Source organism: Pagrus pagrus, assembly GCF_965226575.1.
Source record: "Pagrus pagrus genome assembly, chromosome: 16".
NCBI classification, from domain to species: Eukaryota; Metazoa; Chordata; class Actinopteri; order Spariformes; family Sparidae; genus Pagrus; species Pagrus pagrus.
In genome coordinates this window covers 1,032,541-1,053,058 of record NC_140200.1, presented here as the reverse complement: position 1 = coordinate 1,053,058, position 20,518 = coordinate 1,032,541, and the positions used below count along the sequence as shown (strand labels likewise).

The following is a 20,518-nucleotide window of genomic DNA, read 5'->3' as shown; positions in this document are numbered from 1 at the left end:
CGCAGCTCTGGGCTGGTTTTGTGAGCAGATCTCGAAAAAAAAACTGAGACTGACGGTTCATTTAGATTTTTCCTGCCCAAAAAAACAAAATCGGTAGATGGATAAAAAAAAATGTGGGGAAATAATTTCTATTCTTTGAGCCTCACGGCTGCTGGCGTTAAAATGTAGTTCACCCTGAGAGTCATGTTCACACTTACATTAAAACTTGTCTAGTGTAGTGTGCAGTCTGACTTATCAACGGGAGAACAAATAAAAGAGGAGACAGCCGGTCTCGTCTCTGAAGTCTTCAACAGAAGTCGAGAACAAACTTCTACATATCACTTCAAGTTATTTATGTTCTGGTTTGTTGATGTAGTGGAAGAACCACAGACGTCATTGTCTTCATTTCCACGTGTTTCAGACAGATTTCAGTGTGTGCACAGGATAATTCTGGATGCCAGTGTCGGCATGCAGGGCCAGGAGCTTGTAAAGAGTCGATGTAGTCTGCCGTAGTTGTTCCCAGTGATGCTGCGACATCTACGGTGACATTCAAGAGGTTTTAAATCAAAGACAACAAAGAAGACACTTTCTTTCTCATGCATACATGACTTATTTACTGCCCTGATATGATCCTTCTATGGTCGCATATTTCTGCCAGTTAAAGACAAAAAAATTATGAAAACTTTGATAAGACACATATATTCCCATGGTACGTGATTATACATAAATTATACGTAAACATCATTACGAGTTAAAATGTTAATGTTAACCTTTCTCATAATTATGACGAACCATCAGAATATTTATTTTATCAAGCTTAGTTTTCTTCTTATCCTTCTTTAACTGAAGTGCAGCGCCTCGGCCCTCACACACACACCGAGTTAATGATGGGACGATGCTGTGGGCGACTTGTCACATGTGTCACAATGTCAGAGAGCGGAGGTCGTGCCCTTTCTGCTCGACCCCGCGGGACCTTAAAACTTTTAAACAATGTACTGATCCTGTTTGAATTGCGTCAGTGTCGTTAGTGATGTTGTCTCCTAACTGAGGCATTGTAGAGCCGCTGCTGTATATCAGCAGCTCACAGAACTGAACCAGAACCAGAACTGCAGTTGTCAGTATGAGCAGATTTATTGTGATGGTCATCTTGTTTACGAGCTTTCCTGAGCCCAGCTGGGTCCATGTTGGTGTTGGTTCTGGTGCTGATGAGACGATGTAGTTCACTGAGCGCTTTAACACAAAACTACACAAGGTTTGACTTTAACACAACAAACTGACAAACATCGTGTGTGAGATGATCCAGATGGGACCAGTACATCCGCTCTCACTGCCAGACACAGATTTTCAAAATAAGGCTCCATGAGGGAAACCGGAAGGGGCGTGGCCTGGTCAGACAGAGACGTTAAACTTTATTGAAAACACGTCATATAACTAAGTATTATGATCAGTTCATCACTTTAACTTTTCAATACACACTGTGAACATGTTATTTCACCTGAGCACACACCGCCACACACATCGACAGAGCTAGCTAGCTGGCTAGCTGCTAAGCTGCTTCACATAGAAGTCAACGGAGGTGTTAGCTCGTGTTAGCTCGTGTTAGCTCCTGTTAGCTCCTGTTAGCTCGCCAGGTTTAACCAGCGGTCGCTACGGCCTCTGTTTAAGTATGTGACAGCTGCAGCATGACATCGCGCTTGTCAGTCGTGTAGTACCGACTGTGCTTCAGTGTGAAGCCGGAGCAGAAGCGGTTTGTACGGAGAGCTGAGCGGTCTGCAGCGGGCCGCCATGTTGGTGTTCACTGCGCAGCTGCGGCGGTGCGACGACACGTTTATCTGATCGTTTCGGATCATCGTGCTCAAACTTTGCGAATGTTTTTGAAACACTCGGTAAAAAGTCAGCGAGAGGATTTTAATCGTTGACTGAGACGATGAAGAGTTCAGCATCCGGAACCTTCTGATCAGGTTTCTGAGTGTTGTGAGCAGACGAGGAGGGAACGAGGCTGCAGAGTCTGTAGCCTGAGGTGAGTTCAGCAGGTGAGTGTTGGACATGTTGTCCCTCGGTGTGTTTTCACACAGGTGTGTTATAATGCGAGCTGACTGAGCTGTTTTCAATGTTAAAGGTGCAAGACTTCAGAATACACTCATCAGAATGAGTCAGGGAGGTTTAAGTGTTTCACTTCACTGTTTGTTCTGCAACATCTCAATTTAAATTTTCTACGGATGCACGATATGGATTTCTTTCATAACCGATAATTACCTCACTCTCATGGTTGATACCGATAATGAAAACCAACATTTTATGCTCATAGAGAGCGAAGATGTTTTATTTGATATTCCAGCTGTGATCAGACTTTAAACCCTCCTGTTGTTATTATTCATAAAACAGCTGTGAAGGTGGCACCACCACCTGCTGTGTGCAGGTGCTGCACTCTGTCTTTGTATCATCATCTGCTGATAACCGATAATGTAAATCTTCCATTATTGGGCCGATAATTTATCTGTCCAATATATACGATAATAAGATAATGCATCACATTTTTGTTTGGTTTTTATTGTGCTATCCACGCGTGTATATATTCACTCATGTCCCAATGTCCCTGCATATTCATCTTACCAGCACTGACGCACACTTTATCTCACATTTACACAGCTCATGTCTGAAGAGCTGACGTGTGGTAACTGTTCTCGTATCAGGCATCACGTAGACCAACAAACGAGATGTTCATCTACACTCGGAATGAGGAAGTTGAACTCTGCTGTGGTTTTGTGACTATCTGTGGACGCATCCTCTCACAGCTGATAAGCACATGAGCGTTAGTCTTAGAAAAGCTTTAATGTCCTCCATTCCTGCAAACAATAGTCCAGCTCAACAAAAAAACGATGTGAACGTGAAGTAGCTTCTTATAAGTCTTGTATTTTAGACATAACATGACTTTATAGTATATTATATTGTTGTTATGTTCTGTAGCAGGGTTGGGCAAGTAACTTTCAACCTTAGCTTCATTTTAAAGTGATATATTACGTAGATATAGACAAACGCCAGCATAAGTTTGCAAATGTAAATCCTTTATTCAAAAAGAAACAGGTCGGTTCCCGTTTTCCTTCACCCAGTACAAGTGGGACTGATACAAAAGAAAAGAATAATACTTAAGTTAAAACAGCAAACAAAAATAAATACCACCAAGGCCGTGGCTCACTAACGCCAAACCAAACATCATTAATCCCAAACAAAATAACATGTTTGAAAAAAAACACAATAGAAAATATAATTAATATATTAAACCCACCAATGATACAGTCATGATACTGACGATCTGCCCACGCAACCTGACACACAAAGGCAAGACGCCCCCCCGACGCTGGGACTTTCTAAGAACAGATTAATTCATTAAAATCTTATGAAGCACAACCAGGACGCCACAACGTTATCGCGCACAGTTAACTTCTGCTCACCAAAGCGAGACTCAGCGCCGCCCCAGTCAGCTACTTTCTTCCCCCACGGAGCACACAGCGGGCAGCATGCCAGCCCTCCGCGGAAAACACAAAGCACAGAAATATCCGCACAGGTTGCCAACAGGTGCCTTTTATCTCGTAATCAACCCATCCGTACTGATTCACAGGTCCGACTAGACCACACACCTGCGTCAGTTCCACCCGGCTACAGTATGTACATGTGAGTGTGTGTGAACAACATACGTGGATGAAGAGTTAGCAGCAGTTAAACACTCTGGGTCAAATAAAATAATGTGTCAATTATTACATTAGTACTTCATTACATGACTTTTTAGTTACTTTCAACAAAATGCCCAAATAACCTCTATAGAACAATGAAACAGCCGAGATCTGTTAAATGATGGTCTTGGACTCAGTGATGAGCAGACGGACAAAGGACCACAGTCTGATATATTATGAGAAGGAGAGCTTATAAGAGCCAGGTGTGCCCTCATATAGTCCTTTTGTTCTTTTCTTCAAGACCATGTTCCCACACTAAAAATCATCCATCCCCTCATCCTATCACCCATCCATCCATCTGATCAACCATTCCACACTCAATAAATGGTTCAGTGGCTCCTGGATCCTTGTGTTTGAATGTGCACACCAATCAGAGGTTCTATGGTCCAGTCATCCTCCTAAGCAGAACTGGTTATTAAAGTATACAGTCTTTCAGTTATTGTGTGGTGCTATATACCCTGAAATTGTGATCCCTTCTGAGATCATCATATAAAAATGTCATACTGTCGCAAACCCTAAGACACAATAATACAAAGCTGACAATCCATGTTGCACTTAAGTGGTGCAAATTTGCAAACAAATTTTACCAGTCATAAAATTACCACAATGCAACCGACACAGTGACCTTGTCTCCTTTGGGGCCCCTGTAAATCTGCAGCATTTACCTGCTTTGGTGATCCAGTACAGGCAAAACGATTGTGCAATGAAATGCAAGTTAAAGTCCCTTTATGCAACACAAGAAAAAATATTCTTTATGGTGGAGTGTTGACGATGAATTGCACTACTGCAACTCGCTCTTGGCTGGACTCCCAGCCTCTGCGACTGCGCCTCGTTTTCAATCTACCCAAATTCTCCCATGTGACCCCCTTCCTCTGTGACCTCCACTGGCTTCCTGTTGCAGCCCACATCGATTAAAGACGAAGGTGCTGGCCTTCAAGGCCGTCAACGGAACTGCACCCATCTCCCTCTAAACACTGGTCAGACCACACGCCCCAGCGCGAGCACTTCGCTCTACTATCATCAGCTGGCAGGGGGCGGTAGTCAGTCAGCCTCATCACTGCAGACTTTTTAGGTACAGGAACAATGGTGGGTGTCTTAAAGCAGGTGGGAACAGTCTCTTGTGAGAGGGAGATGTTGAAAAATGTTGGTAATAACATCGACCAGCTAATTAGCACAAGTTTTTAGTACACAACCATGGCTGTTATCAGTAGGGGTGGGCGATATATGTCGTTTGCGATAATATGGTCATTGTTGTTTTGACGATGTGCAAATTTCCAATATCGAGTATTTAAATTACTTTGCCTAAAATATTGAAACGCACGCAGAAACTCCTCACAGCCACTTAATACACGCAGTGGCGGATTTAAGAAATTTGGGGCCCAAGGCAAAGGCAGGCATGGGGCCCTCTGAAATGAGAAGACAACACACAAAACAACAGGTCAATTATACAGATAGATACATTTTAACAGAATACACATGTATTATGTGTTTTACCTGTTGTCCCTCTCTTCCTGTCCCTTTTTCACGTTGTCTCTCTCCCTCATTCTGAAAACAAACACACAAACACAGTATCAGGCTCTGACCCAGTGGTGAAGTGTAAGTATATTTACTCAAGTGCTGACGTAGACATTTTAGGATTTCATGCAACTTCAGTTTTGTCTGCTCCGCTGTATCTCAGAGGCAAATACTGCACTTTCTACTCCACTACTGTACATCATTTACGTTGCTGGTTACATATTTCAAACCCTTCCTGCCCAGTGAAAACCATGTACCCTCAAAATGATGATTTAATGCTGATATTTGTGATAAACTGAAAGAGTCTTCCTTTGTGGGGCGACTTCTTAAAAAATCGTCTTGGGCCAGCTGGAAAATACATCATGACAAGACTTCAGTGAAGTTAGTTTTAAGTTGGATATTCGACATTCGCAGCCACTCCAACATTTCAAGTGCACCCGTATTACAGACTTTACAGTAAACACACAGCGAAGACGGCTACAGCGTGTACCGACTTCCTGTTTTCAAAATAAAAATGTGGGATATTTAAAGCAGAGATACTGTGTTTAAAGCTATTGAGAAGCTATTGAGCTAAAATGCTAATATTTACATATAGCCTAAAAATTAATAAAAAATTATGAACAGATGTAAAACGTAAAAACAAGAGGTGTATCTCATGCAGCCAGTGTAGTTACATGATCCCAACATGACTTTGAGTCAGTTGATCACATTACCTGGAAGCTATTGAGCTAAAATGCTAATATTTGCATGTAAAAAATTATAAAAAATTAATAAAAATCAATAAAAAATATTTAGAGGTTCAAAATGTAAAAACAAGAGGTGTATCTCATGCAGCCAGTGTAGTTACATGATCCCAACATGATTTTGAGTCTGTTGATCGCATTACCTGGAAGCTATTGAGCTAAATTGCTAATATTTGCATATGAAAAATAATAGAAAATATTTAGAGGTTCAAAATGTAAAAACAAGAGGCGTATCTCATGCAGCCAGTGTAGTTACTGCTGCTGCTGCTGCCAGTCGTCACTTTCTGTAACTTGAGATCAGCTTTCTGTTTCCTCCTTCTCTCTCCTCTTGTCAGCTCGGCTGGGGCAGCTTCTTCTGTCTCTTTTCTTTACTTTTCTCTTCTACACTCTCCTCTTCTTCTCTCGCCACTTCGCGCCGTTTGTTTTCGTTTTGCTGCTGTCTTCCTGGATCCGTTCTGCACATGTGCAGTAAGATGGACTGATCCAATGTAGTAGAGACTGAAGGGGGGGCCTGACACACACATAATACGATTAGCATTCTGCTGAATTTTAGCGATTGGATTTTAATCAAAAACATAATTAATGTGCGCAAATAAGTAATAACTGTATTAACCATAAGTGTATGAGGATTTTTATGGGGCCCTCAGGAACTTGGGGCCCTAGGCAACCGCCTAGTTTTGCCTAATGGTAAGTCTGCCCCTGAATACACGGTGCAGCAATGCTCTCTACAGCATGGCTGGATTTGCCCCACCCCTCGACCTCTTGCCTTCGACCTCTGAACTCTGCGACATCTCATAACAACAACAACAACAACAACAACAATGGCAGACTACATGCTTGTGTTTGTGTTTCTTGTAAGTTACTTGCCTTGTAGTCGAGTGTGAGTCCCAGCAGCAGTTTGACCTCATTATCGGTCCACACAAACGATTCTGGTTTCCTTGGAAAAACGTGTGGACAGGGCCTCAGTCACACGACTAGTGGGCCTACGTGATCACATGACCTCTAGCTAGCATCCTCCGTGCAACAGTTTAGCAACATGTTACGATGGTAAAGAGAAAATGCAGGCACCTCCAGTCCCTGAAGCTACATGATGATTTAGAACATCTTTAGAACAACGAATGATTATTTTAAATGAGTTTTTGAGCGCTCTCAGCGCTAAAAACGGGTTTGGTGCTCACAAGCCCTAACAATTACAATCACATTTCAAAAGATATCGACTGATTATCGTTATCGCCAAAATCCCAGAAAATATCGAGATATTATTTTTTGCCAGTATTGCCCACCCCTAGTTATCAGGACCTGCAGCTTCACTCATATTCACTCTCAGTAGGATTTTATCACTTCCACTGCGGAGTAGACTTTACAGCTGACTCTTTGCTCAGGTGATGAGTGCAAACTTAAAATTGTGTTTAGCTTATCGCCAACGTGGCCTCACGTGCACTTGTAGCCTGTTATATTTTGAAAATGACAAATTATATCTTCAAACAATCTATCTTGTGTTTTTCAGCAGGGAGGGTAGATGGCGACACCTAAACAGGCCCTCTTGGGAACTTTGGAGGATTTAGGAAAGGATGACTTCAAAAAATTCAAATGGCTCCTGCAGCAGGAGGGAGTGCTGGAGGGCTTTGCAGCAATCAGAAAGAGTCGACTGGAGAAAGCAGACAGGATGGACACAGTGGATCACATGGTGCAGACCTACTGTATAAACACCATCAAAGTGACCAGAACTGTTTTGGGGCAGATTAATCAGAATGATCTGCGGGAGAAATTATTAAACATCTCAGAACCAACAGGTTGGTATCAAAAAAAGGATATGAAAAATTAAGATGTATGCAACATATAACAGACTGGTAAATTAACTTGGATTACAGTGATAATTGATACATTAGAAAATAAGATATTGATTTTGCCTTCCGTGTTGGAGGGATTTGGGTATCTCAAAGACCCTGAAAGGTCCCAGTAAGGTAACCAAAGGGAAATTAGTCCCAGGGTCAGAGCAAGAATGATGGCAGTACCTTGAACAGCCTTGAAAGCAAGCAACCTCACTGAGATTACATCAAATATAGTTTGTATGTTGCAGAAAGATACAAACCGAATCTTGATAAACGATGAATTAAAACTCTGGGAATGTTTTTAATGAATCACATTTACTTTGGCAGTCTTCTCAGTTGTGTCATCTCGTTTTTATCAGAGATTCTTGCTGAGTGCCAGCGAAAACTCAAAACCAACCTGAAGAAGAGGTTTCACTGTGTGTTTGAGAAAATCAGAAAAGCAGGAAGTTCGAAACCTCTCCATGAGATCTACACTGAGATCTATATCATGAAGGAAGAAACAGGAGAGGTCAACATGGAACATGAGGTCAGAAAGATTGAAACTGCAACCTGGAAACCAGCAACACTGGAAACAACAATCAGATGTGAGGACATCTTTAAAGCCTCACCTGGAAGAGACGAACCAATCAGAACAATGATGACAAAGGGAGTGGCTGGCATTGGGAAAACAGTCTTAACACAGAAGTTCACCCTGGACTGGGCTGAAGACAAAGCCAACCAGGACATACAGTTCACATTTCCATTCACTTTCAGAGAGCTGAATGTGCTGAAAGAGAAAAAGTTCAGCTTGGTGGAGCTTGTTCATCACTTCTTCACTGAAACCAAAGAAGCAGGAATCTGCAGGTTTGAAAACTTCCAGGTTGTGTTCATCTTTGACGGTCTGGACGAGTGTCGACTTCCTCTGGACTTCCACAACACTGAGATCCTGACTGATGTTACAGAGTCCACCTCAGTGGATGTGCTGCTGACAAACCTCATCAGGGGGAAACTGCTTCCCTCTGCTCGCCTCTGGATAACCACACGACCTGCAGCAGCCAATCAGATCCCTCCTGAGTGTGTTGACATGGTGACAGAGGTCAGAGGGTTCAATGACCCACAGAAGGAGGAGTACTTCAGGAAGAGATTCAGAGATGAGGAGCAGGCCAGCAGAATCATCTCCCACATCAAGACATCACGAAGCCTCCACATCATGTGCCACATCCCAGTCTTCTGCTGGATCACTGCTACAGTTCTGGAGGATGTGTTGAAGACCAGAGAGGGAGGAGAGCTGCCCAGGACCCTGACTGAGATGTACATCCACTTCCTGGTGGTTCAGTCCAAAGTGAAGATTGTCAAGTATGATGGAAAATCTGAGAGAGATTCACACTGGACTCCAGAGAGCAGGAAGATGATTGAGTCTCTGGGAAAACTGGCTTTTGAGCAGCTGCAGAAAGGAAACCTGATCTTCTATGAACCAGACCTGACAGAGTGTGGCATCGATATCAGAGCAGCCTCAGTGTACTCAGGAGTGTTCACACAGATCTTTAAAGAGGAGAGTGGACTGTACCAGGACAAGGTGTTCTGCTTCGTCCATCTGAGTGTTCAGGAGTTTCTGGCTGCTCTTCACGTCCACCTGACATTCATCAACTCTGGAGTCAATCTGCTGGCAGAAGCAACATGGTGGTGGGCTAGAACTTTGGCCTACCTGTGGTCTATAGTATTTGGAGATAACTCTAAACTATCACATGTCCACCAGAGTGCTGTGAAGAAGGCCTTACAGAGTCCAAATGGACACCTGGACTTGTTCCTCCGCTTCCTCCTGGGTCTTTCACTGGATACAAATCAGAATCTCCTACGAGGTCTGCTGACACAGACAGGAAGTAGCTTAGAGACCAATCAGGAAACTGTCCAGTACATCAAGAAGATGATCAGTGAGAATCAGTCTCCAGAGAGAAGCATCAATCTGTTCCACTGTCTGAATGAACTGAATGATGGTTCTCTAGTGGAGGAGATCCAACAGTACCTGAGATCAGGAAGTCTCTCCACAGATAAACTGTCTCCTGCTCAGTGGTCAGCTCTGGTCTTCATCTTACTGTCATCAGAAAAAGATCTGAACGTGTTTGACCTGAAGAAATACTCTGCTTCAGAGGAGGCTCTTCTGAGGCTTCTGCCAGTGGTTAAAGCCTCCAACAAAGCTCTGTAAGTGGACTGATACTTGGCCAATAATGTATGTAAAACATTTTTTTTTTAAACTGGACTTCTTACAGAAAACATTTTTCTAATGGCTTCATTTTCATCTTCCTTAGCCTGAGTAGCTGTAGCCTGTCAAAGAGAAGCTGTGAAGCTCTGTCCTCAGTCCTCAGCTCCCAGTCCTCTAGTCTGAGAGAGCTGGACCTGAGGGACAACAACCTTCAGGATTCAGGAGTGAAGCTGCTCTGTGCTGGACTGGAGAGTCTGCAATGTAAACTGGAAACTCTCAGGTCAGAATGTAAGAGTCAGTAACACTCTTTAAAGATTTCATGACACTGAAAGTAGTTTTAATGAAGTGTGTATGTGTCCGTACAAAACTGTAACTGAGTTGTTTTCCAACTATTGGCAATAACATGTTTGTTCCTGGGAATAGCTTTTTCTGTTGAATGTTTTGATATTTTCCTTAGTTGGCCTTAAGTCTTAAACTTAACGCTGTTCTCTAACTTTCTGCAAATTAGAGAACCTTTAAAATGAACAGATTAAAAACACTTGGCAGCTCATCATTTTGTATTTGTAACATTTGACTGAATTTTGATGTCTAATTCCAGACTGTCAGGCTGTCTGGTCACAGAGAAAGGCTGCTCGGCTGTGGCCTCAGCTCTTAGCTCCAACCCCTCCCATCTAAGAGAGCTGGACCTGAGCTACAATCATCCTGGAGACTCAGGAGTGAAGCTGCTGACTGCTCAACGGGAGGATCCAGACTGGAGACTGGACATTCTCAGGTATAAGAGCTCTGTTACACTGACAAACTGGGGAACTCTTCTAGGTTGAACAGCAGTTAGCACTCACAGGGAAGGTTGTTAAATGTTTATTTTTTTATAAAACAAGAGAATATGCTGGACTGAATGTGTTTCTTCTTACAGAGTGGACCATTGCGGAGAACAGAGACTGAAACCTGGTCTGATGAAGTGTAAGTGTGGATTCAGTTTGATTCATGAGAACACAACAGCACACAGTCAAGTCCATTTTTTATAAGTTTATAATTTACAGACAATAGACGACTCAACAACTACCCTTTTGAATATTTACAACATTTCTAGGGTATACAATGCAGTCTTTTATTAATGTTTGAATAACAATGTCAAAGTTAAATAAATTATAAACAAATTAAGACATTTTAAGAATAAAAAACTGTTGTATTAGCTGATAACCTGCTGCTGTGTTTTGTCTTTTCTCTTCATCAGATTTCTGTGAACTCACAGTGGACACAAACACACTCAACAGACGCTTGAAATTGACTGACAACAACAGTAGGGTGACAGTGGTGAGAGAGGAGCAGCCGTATCCTGATCATCAAGAGAGATTTGATAAATTCCTTCAGCTGCTGTGTAAAAATGGTCTGACTGGTCGCTGTTACTGGGAGGTCGAGTGGAGAGGAGAGGTTTATATAACAGTCACATACAAAGGAATCAGAAGGAAAGGAGGCAGTTATGACTGTTTGTTTGGGGGTAATGATCAGTCCTGGAGTCTGAAGTGCTCTGATAGTGATGGTTACTCTGTCTGGTACAATAACAGACAAACAGTCCTCCCTCTCTCCTCCTCCTCCTCTGTCCCTAACAGAGTAGCAGTGTATGTGGACTGTCCTGCTGGCGCTCTGTCCTTCTACAGAGTCTCCTCTGACACCCTGATCCACCTCCACACCTTGAACACCACATTCACTGAACCTCTTTATCCTGGGTTTGGGTTCTGGTCTGACTCCTCAGTGTCTCTGTGTTCAGTGTAGGAGGAAGAGTTTCCTCCTATGAACAGAAACACTCACAATATTAACAGCAGCTGAAACAAACCGTTTGCCCTGTGCACCATCACACACAAACATCTGACGCTGATATTTGCATTTCTATCCTCTCTGTTTAATTTTCGTTTCTGTTTGGAAAGACCATGATTCATTGCAAAAGTGGGTAGATTCTTTGTGGTAACTAAACATAGTTTAGTTATTGTGCACTATTCACTATTGTTCAAGAACACTGACACTGTGATTCAGCTGTTGTGATCTCATTGTGTTGTGGGAATCTTAATTACTATTAAGAAACCTATTGTAGCAAATTAAGAAACATTCTGCTGTCAACATGTTGACACAGAAGGACACGCTGACCTGCTATGAACAGTCCTGCACTCCGATTTGGCAATCAACACGTTATACAAATTTGTTGCAGTCTTCAAGCTTTTTATTTTAGAAACAGACTCATCTCACTACATCAGCAAAAAGGGATAAATATAAACGTAATTTGTGTGAATATAACAGGATGGATTAACAGGATGGTGAGAACACCCAGTGTGTCTTTTGAAATGATCCAAAACTGGTCCCAAGCATACCCAAGAAAAGGTATAACAATGAAAAAATTAGCAAGCTTTAGCACATTGAAAGGATAGAGTGGAGACAGGTGGTCTGTATTCTACTGTCCACTAAATCTGGGAAAATAACGGCCAAGGTAATTGTTTCCGAGAAAATGTCGAACTGTTCAATGACGCACCTGGTGGTTCTAAAAGACCACATAAGAGATATTGTATTTATGTTGCAACTTCAGTTGATCTAGAGATAGACATGGGGACTCCAGCTTGCGGCTTGGATTCAAGTTGCACACTCAGTGACTTGAAACTTGACTTGAGACTCGTCCTCAAAAGACTTGAGACTCGACTTGAACTTGGAATCTTTAATTTTTGGCACATCAACATTAAGAAAATGTCTGACGAGTTGAACATCATTCCCTCATGCCTGACCTTACACATCTGGTGAGCGCTGCCACAGCTGACAGCAACACTATGGCGACTAGCACAACAACTGCTGCTGCTCTGCCATTTGTCATAAGCTTTGCCTATAAGAACTACACACAAGGCACAAACAAAGTAATCACCAAATGCAACATTTGCAGAACGAATTTAAAGGATGTGAAACCTCAGTGCCTATGGACGGTTAGCAAACATGTTAATTTGTATCAGATATTCTGTCAATGCAACTTGTAAACTGTGATTTGCTGTTCTTTCTGTACATGCAACATCTATTGCATGTCTGTCCGTCCTGGAAGAGGGATCCCTCCTCTGTGGGTCCTCCTGAGGTTTCTTCCATCGTTTTTTTTTTCCCTGTTAAAAGGGTCTTTTTTTCCAACAACATGGCAAGTTTTTCCTCACTCGAATCGAGGGTCTAAGGACAGAGGATGTCGTTCACTGTACAGACTGTAAAGCCCATTGAGGCAATGTGATTGTGATTTTAGGCTATATATATAAAATTTGATTTGATTTGATGTTTAGTTCAGCATGAACATCATTTAAGGGGTCAGTTCACTTTAAGTTCAGAATTTTTCTTCACTAATTTAAACACTGAAAAATGTTAAGCATAAGAAGGCTGTGCTATCCAGCCAGTGAGTAAATTACTGATCACTGATGCTCTTTAATAAGAAAGTAAACTGCCCTGTCTTTTTACATTTCAAATTGGTTTAATTCTAAATGACTTGAACCAAATGTACTACACATATTTAGTACAGTGTGCTACTTGATGGGTTTCATTCCAAAACACAAACATTTCTTACAAGAATAAAAATTAACTGATGTTTACTGGTAAACAATCAGTTAACAAGTTTTAGATTCATGTAAGGAATAATTTTTGTCACTCAAAGAAAGATGCCAAATGATCTCGTTTTACACAAAACTATTCATGTTTTGATATCACAAATGTATGGACTTGCAGTATATTTCAGATATTTTGTCAGCAATAGTGTTTTGCATTTAGCTACTGTAGCTGTGTATTCATATTGCAAAGCAACATACAGAACTTAATTTTAAAGGAAAGCTTTCATTGTGTTTTTTTTATATTGCATTGCAATAGCCTGTTTAAAGTGATCATATACCAAACAACTCATCGGTGCTGATAATAATCTATGCTGGTAGATAAAGGAGTGATGATTATACAGTGCATGCTTTAAGTCTCTTGGATACAACTGTGCAGTGCTCTAAGCAGACTGGGTGGCGTGCAGCAGATGACAGAATGCTAATTACAACCATAAGAGACTTGATTTGGACTTGTGACCAAACGCTTGAGACTTGACTTGGACTTTAGCTCAAAGACTTGAGACTTGACTTGGATTCGTAAAAAAATATTTGTGAGCATATCTATCTATAGCCTAAAGATCTGGCTCGCCAAAATTAAATCTGGCAAGCCAGCCAGGAGATACCTAAACACACAGACTCAGGTAATTATAAGAGCAGAGAGGGATTTTCAGTTCACTGAAGTCCTTTTACATATGTTTAACATAATGATTATATTTGAAACACAGAAATCTGTAACTAAAAGTTCCCACAGTAGCCAGCAGATGGCAGCAGCAATATTTAAGTTATGTTTGTAATTGAGTTAGAAAAAATTATATTTTTCTACCAGCTCTTTTGGCCATGTTGAGTCACACCAAGCTATGTTTATTTCCTTATCCATCAGCAGTTTTACTGCACCAAGTTGAGCTGAGCTGCACCTGCGATGGACCTACTCCGGAGCAGGGCCCAGCTTCCAAGCAGTCTGCTGTGACGTCTCATGACTGTGGCCAACCCTTAACAAGCTCCTGTCTCTCCCTCAAACAAGCCTGTTTTGCAATTGAATGAATGATTCTTCGATGGTACTGTGGCCGTTGAGACAAGTGCATCATTAGCTAAAAACACAACTTCAAGCAGGTAGCCCAGTTGTGGTGGAAATGCAAACCCCAGTTGCACTGGGCGGCCACACCAAGTCCAACCGAGTAGAGCCAGGCTGGCAGTTGTATACGGAAAAACGCTGATAGTTGGAACGTGTCAGTGTGAGATATTATAGAGCCTCACTTTATACTAAATGTATTCCTCTTGAAGCTCTCATGTGTTTTGTCTGCAACTGAGGAAGAGTTCATTATATACTTGTCATGAAGATGATGATTATTTCCTTGTATGAATAAACCTTTATATATTTTTCATGTATAGCAGGGTTTCAGGTCCTGGGAAGCAATCTAAACTTATTGCTAACAGATGTGTAATCCAACCTGCAGGCCGAGCAATGTTGTTGAAAGTTCCTCACATTTTGAGCCTCATTGTTCTGTGAGCTGGTTACTGGGTATTTGGAGGGACAGAATAAAGTGCACACTTGAAGAATGATGCTTTCTACTGATCTGAAACCAGGCTGAGATAATGAATATTTCTCCACATATTGAGTTATGTAAATATGAATAAAAAAGATGAATATTATAACTGCTGATGAACACATTCTGTAGATAGAAAATAAGAATTTTGACATACTGATATAATTTCATTTTTTTAATCTCTATGGAGCTGCTGGACTGAAGTGCAAATTGGCTCAATAAAAATCTTCCTTTGGAATAACTCTTGTAAATGTTGTGCTAACCATGCAACCATACTGCACTTTCAGGTCAAATAACCTGCCAGGATTATAAAACCTTCTGCCATGGTAGAAAAAAATATCATTTAGCTCATGAAAAAACAAGATCCTGAGCATAGATATGACAAAGATTTTAACCCCAGACAATATGGTTTCAAAACAAATAACTATTGCTTGGTCATCCTAGTATTGTTACAAAAGATTCATATAAATTCCTCTTAAATAAGATAACCACACCATTTATTTTGCTTAAATAAGAACTATGCACTATGTTTCCTACCCAGTCTCTTTTTCATTTAATTCATGTCACTGTCAAATGGGTTTCTGAACTCTGCAGCTTTGTTTGTCACAGGTGAAGTGTTGCTGTTCCCCTTCCTAAGGCAAGTGAAGCGTCTTGGACAGATGAAAACGCACTTGCATTTCCTTCAATCTCAAAATCTGTTACATTTCCTGGTAATCTAAAATGTTCCTAAAACACTTATCCCAGAGTCAATTCATAGCTGTTGCTGAACCATTTGGAGAACAAACATGGTTTTCAGCTTTTTTTGAGAAGTTTGGGTTTTTTCCCCCAAAACTGTCAGAAGCTCTATAAGTGCTTCTGTCATTGATCTGTAACAGTTTGAAAAGACTTTTATTTTCCATTCTCACCTGATTTTTTTAATTTTAAAATAAGCCTGCAGATTACCTGTAACTGCCCTGTAGCTGGAAAATGTGTCCACAACGTAAAAGCCTTACATGGCCCACGTTCAAACTTGATAACACAATCAGTGACAAAAACAACTTAGCACATGTTTTTCTTGGGAAATATCCAGGTACCTGGTACAAAAAAGCCATTTTATGACCTCAAATTACCCATGCTTGAGAGTAACTTCTTGCATATAAAATAGTCAAAAACAAGTATTTAGGTGGAGAGACAGCTGACACAAAGAGCAAAATGTGTAAAACTGTATAAACTTGCATCATTTCTAATTTCATTTCTAATCCATTTAAATTATAAAATACCAGGTTTGAAATTTCACTGGCTACATGATGCATCAATCATCCAGAGACTGGCTCGTAAGTGGCCCAGGAGAGAGGAGAGGGACTCGGGCCTGCAAGGGTTTTATTTTGGTTGCAGAGTGACTGTGGGCCATCATCATTTCTTCATTTAAACAAATTCATTACTAGCATTTAAAGTACTGTGTTTGTGTGAATATAATAAGAGAAGACAGTTCTTGTAGAAGTTTGATGCACCTCTGAAACAGCAGGACGCTTCATTGGTGAGTTGTTTCTTCATCCAAAATAGTGAATTTATAGATAACAACATATAAACTTCACATTGTGTCTCATCAGCTTGACTACATGAGATCAAATTGCTGCTCCTTCATTAAATGTTTCTGAACTGAGCTGATCTTTGGCTCATTAGATGGTTAGTTAGTACCATCTGGTGGACAGATACTAGAACTACATCTGATGTGTGATTTCTCTGATACTGACTGGTTCTGACGTCACTCTGATGTTATGAGGGTGTGACGGCGTCCTCGGATCAGATGCACACAGACACCAGGACTGACGAGGAGGAAATGAGCAGCTTCTTCTACACGAAGCTGGAAAGTGTCTGTAAGTTGGCCTGAGGTGAGTTCAGCAGGTGAGAATCCTACCAGACAAATCTGGACATGTTTGATTATCAACATCACTTTTGTTTGTGCTGTAGATATGTATTTGTTGCAGGTATAAATATTCTGGACATCACTTGAGGTGAAGGACAATGATTTGAGGATTATTCTCATGAATCACTTCAGTCGTTCACAAGTGGAATCAACAGCAGTTTGATTATAATCTGAGATACGATCAGTAGAAAACACAGCGAGTGTTGACTGGTCAGAAAGTTTAGATCAACTTGACTTAGGTGTTTTTTAATGTTAACACTGCAAGAGTTCAAAATATCATCTTACCAGCACTGACACAGACTTTATTTCCCATTAATAATAAACTTTACTTAATCAGGCAAGTCCCATTGAGGTCGAATTCACACTGTTTATAAAGTTTACACAGTTCATGTCTCAAGAATCAGATGACAGGTGGTTAGTGTGGTTTCTGTTCTCATGTCAGTCATCACGTAAACCAACAAACAGGCTGTTCATCTACACTCAGAATGAGGAAGTTAAACTTTGCTACTCTATATGGACACAGCTTCTCAAATGTCATCAGCACATGAGCCTTTAACAGGACAATTCTGTCGAGTCAGCTAACTTAACTGTGTGCTAAGGGCAAAAAATCTGAATCTGAATTCCTTTATTAGTCCTGCAAACAGGGAAATTTCCGTGTCACAGTAGCCAAAGGACACTTCAATTTAACAATAAACAATACAAATAGTAAAAAAATAAACAATACATTAAAAAGGTAAGAAATAAAAATACTCGTATATACATTGTATGTACAATATAAACAGTGTAATTATTAACAGTGTATTGTTATTAATAAATAATGAATACGAATATAAAAATTGCACAGTTACTGCAAACCGAAATGAGTTATGTATAGAGTTTTATTGCACAGTGCAGTGAGGTCTAATGGGAGCAGTGCTGATTGTACAGTCTGACAGCAGCAGGAAGGAAGGACCTGTGATACCACTCCTTCACACACTTGGACCTGTGGTACCTCTCCTTCACACACTTGGACCTGTGATACCTCTCCTTCACACACTTGGACCTGTGGTACCTCTCCTTCACACACTTGGACCTGTGGTACCACTCCTTCACACACTTGGACCTGCGATACCTCTCCTTCACACACTTGGACCTGTGGTACCACTCCTTCACACACTTGGACCTGCGGTACCTCTCCTTCACACACTTGGACCTGTGGTACCTCTCCTTCACACACTTGGACCTGTGATACCTCTCCTTCACACACTTGGACCTGTGGTACCTCTCCTTCGCACACTTGGGGTGTATCAGCCTGTCGCTGAAGGAGCTGCCCAGTGCGGCGATAGTGACCTGCAGGGGGCGGGACTCCTTCACCAGCAGCGATGACAGCTTGTCCATCATCCTGCTCTCTCCCACCACCTGCACTGGGTCAAGAGGGCATCCCAGGATGGAGCTGGCCTTCTTGATAAGTTTATCAAGTCTCTTCCTGCCTGCTGCCGAGATGCTGCTGCTCCAGCAGACTATACCATAGAAAATGGCTGATGCCACCACAGAGTCATAGAAGGTTGTCAGGAGCGCCCCCTGCACTCCAAAGGACCTGAGCCTCCTCAGCAGATGGAGTCTGCTCTGACCTTTCTTGTATGTTGCTGCAGTGTGATCAGTTCAGTCCAGTTTATTGTTCAGGTGAACTCCCAGGTACCTGTAAGACGTCACCATCTCAATGTCTGTTCCCAGGATGTTCACCTGTGTGCAGGGTTGTCTGTGCCTGCAGAAATCCACCACCAGCTCTTTGGTCTTCCCGGCGTTGAGCTGGAGGTGGTTCCGCTGGCACCAGTCCACAAAGTCCTGAATAAGTTCTCTGTAGGCTCCGTCGTCCCCGTCCCTGATGAGGCCGACAATAGCAGAGTCATCAGAGAACTTTTGTAGATGGCTGTGGGGTGTTTGGTGGGAGAAGTCTGCAGTGTACAGGGTGAACAGGAAAGGGGCCAGGACTGTTCCCTGCCGGTCCCCGTACTGGAGACAACTGTGTCCGACACACAGTCCCGAGTCTTCAGATACTGTGGCCGATTGATGAGGTAGTTGAGGATCCAGGATGTGATGTATTGGTCCGTACCTGTGAGCTCCAGCTCGCCCCCCAGAAGTGCAGGCTGTATGGTGTTGAAAGCACTGGAGGAATCAAAGAACATGATCCTCTGGTCAAACCTATTGAAGAATAGCTTCAGGTCGTTCACGTCTGATCCCCGGCAGCCTGAGAGGCTGGTTTCCTCTACCCTGAGATGGTTTTAAGGCTTTTCCACTGATGTTGCTCTGCTGCAGCTGGACCTCCATCTTCCTCCTGTAGCTGTTCCTCCCCTCTCTGATCTTCTTCCTCAGCTCCTTCTGCACAACCTTCAGCTCCTCCTTGTTTTCTGACCTAAAGGCCCTCTTTTTCTCCTTAAGGAGCGCCTTCATGTCAGGATTAATCCAGGGTTTGTTGTTTGAAAAACACCGTACATTCCTGGTGGGTACAGTGTTATCCACACAGAAGTTTATGTAGTCCGTCTGCAGCCTGTTAAACTGTCAATGTCCTCCCCATGGGAAACGCACACTTCCTCCCACACAGTTGAGTTAAAACAGTCCCTCAGAGCCTCTTCAGACTCCTCAGTCCATGCCTTAACTGCGTGGTTTCTGCTGGTTGCCTGTTGACCAGGGGCTTGTACACAGACAGGAGATGCACCAGGTTGTGGTCAGATCTTACCAGGGGAGGGAGGGGGGATGAGTTGTATGCCTCCTTGCTGTTGGCATAAAATAAGTCCAGTGTTTTATTGTCTTTGGTGAGGCATGTGACATACTGTATGAATGTAGGCAGGGTGGAGGACAGAGAGGCACGATTGAAGTCCCCAGAGACTTGGTTTCTATGTTAATTCTCCATCAGCAATGTGCACCCAGAAACCTGGTGCTCCTGACTTGCTCCACGCAGAACCGTTGATGAGAAGAGGGTGATGGGCAGCATGGGTCTTTCTAAAGTCAGCTGTCAAGTTGAGGAACCCAGCTCATAACAGAACAGGCAGGATTAAAACAGGCTTGAGGTGCACTAGCTGGCTCAAGACAGTCCAGCTGGATGCTAGTAAGCAGGGTACAGGGGAGCTGGGAAATTGGGGATGTTTAGGATGTTCTTTAGCCCATAAAGGTATAGAATTCTTCAGCCAAGACTTAGAGGAGACTTCCTTGCAGTCCATATATATACATCTTTATTTCAGACTCAGGGTCCATAGCAAGACAAACACAAACACGACAACAGACAACACAAACAATAAAAGAGAATAAAGCTTAAAACATAGAAATCAGGTTTTTTACATAGTTAATATCAAAAATAGAATTTGCTATAAAGTTAAAAAGAGACAACTGTACCAGTGTCTCCAGAACAGAGATTGATACCTGGTGGAGCTACAGTTTATGTGGATCAAACAATTACTTATATGATTTTCTGAGGCATCAAGCCGACACATAAATCTATACATCAGGTTTCTGAGTACGC

At 42.0% G+C, this 20,518-nt stretch overlaps 1 protein-coding gene across 1 annotated transcript in view; it reads left to right on the top strand.

Moving 5' to 3' along the window:
• Positions 1 to 1,573: 1,573 nt before the first annotated feature.
• Positions 1,574 to 20,518, top strand: part of LOC311271337 (uncharacterized protein) — a gene marked incomplete at its 3' end in the record, with an annotated part of 304,448 nt that continues 285,503 nt past the window's right edge. The window contains exons 1-4 of the mRNA XM_084376952.1: positions 1,574 to 2,012; positions 7,476 to 7,761; positions 8,160 to 9,978; positions 10,086 to 10,259. Of these exons, the coding sequence (XP_084233078.1) occupies positions 7,488 to 7,761; positions 8,160 to 9,978; positions 10,086 to 10,259 (2,267 nt within the window). The 5' untranslated portion in view covers positions 1,574 to 2,012; positions 7,476 to 7,487. The remainder of the gene's footprint in view (positions 2,013 to 7,475; positions 7,762 to 8,159; positions 9,979 to 10,085; positions 10,260 to 20,518) is intronic.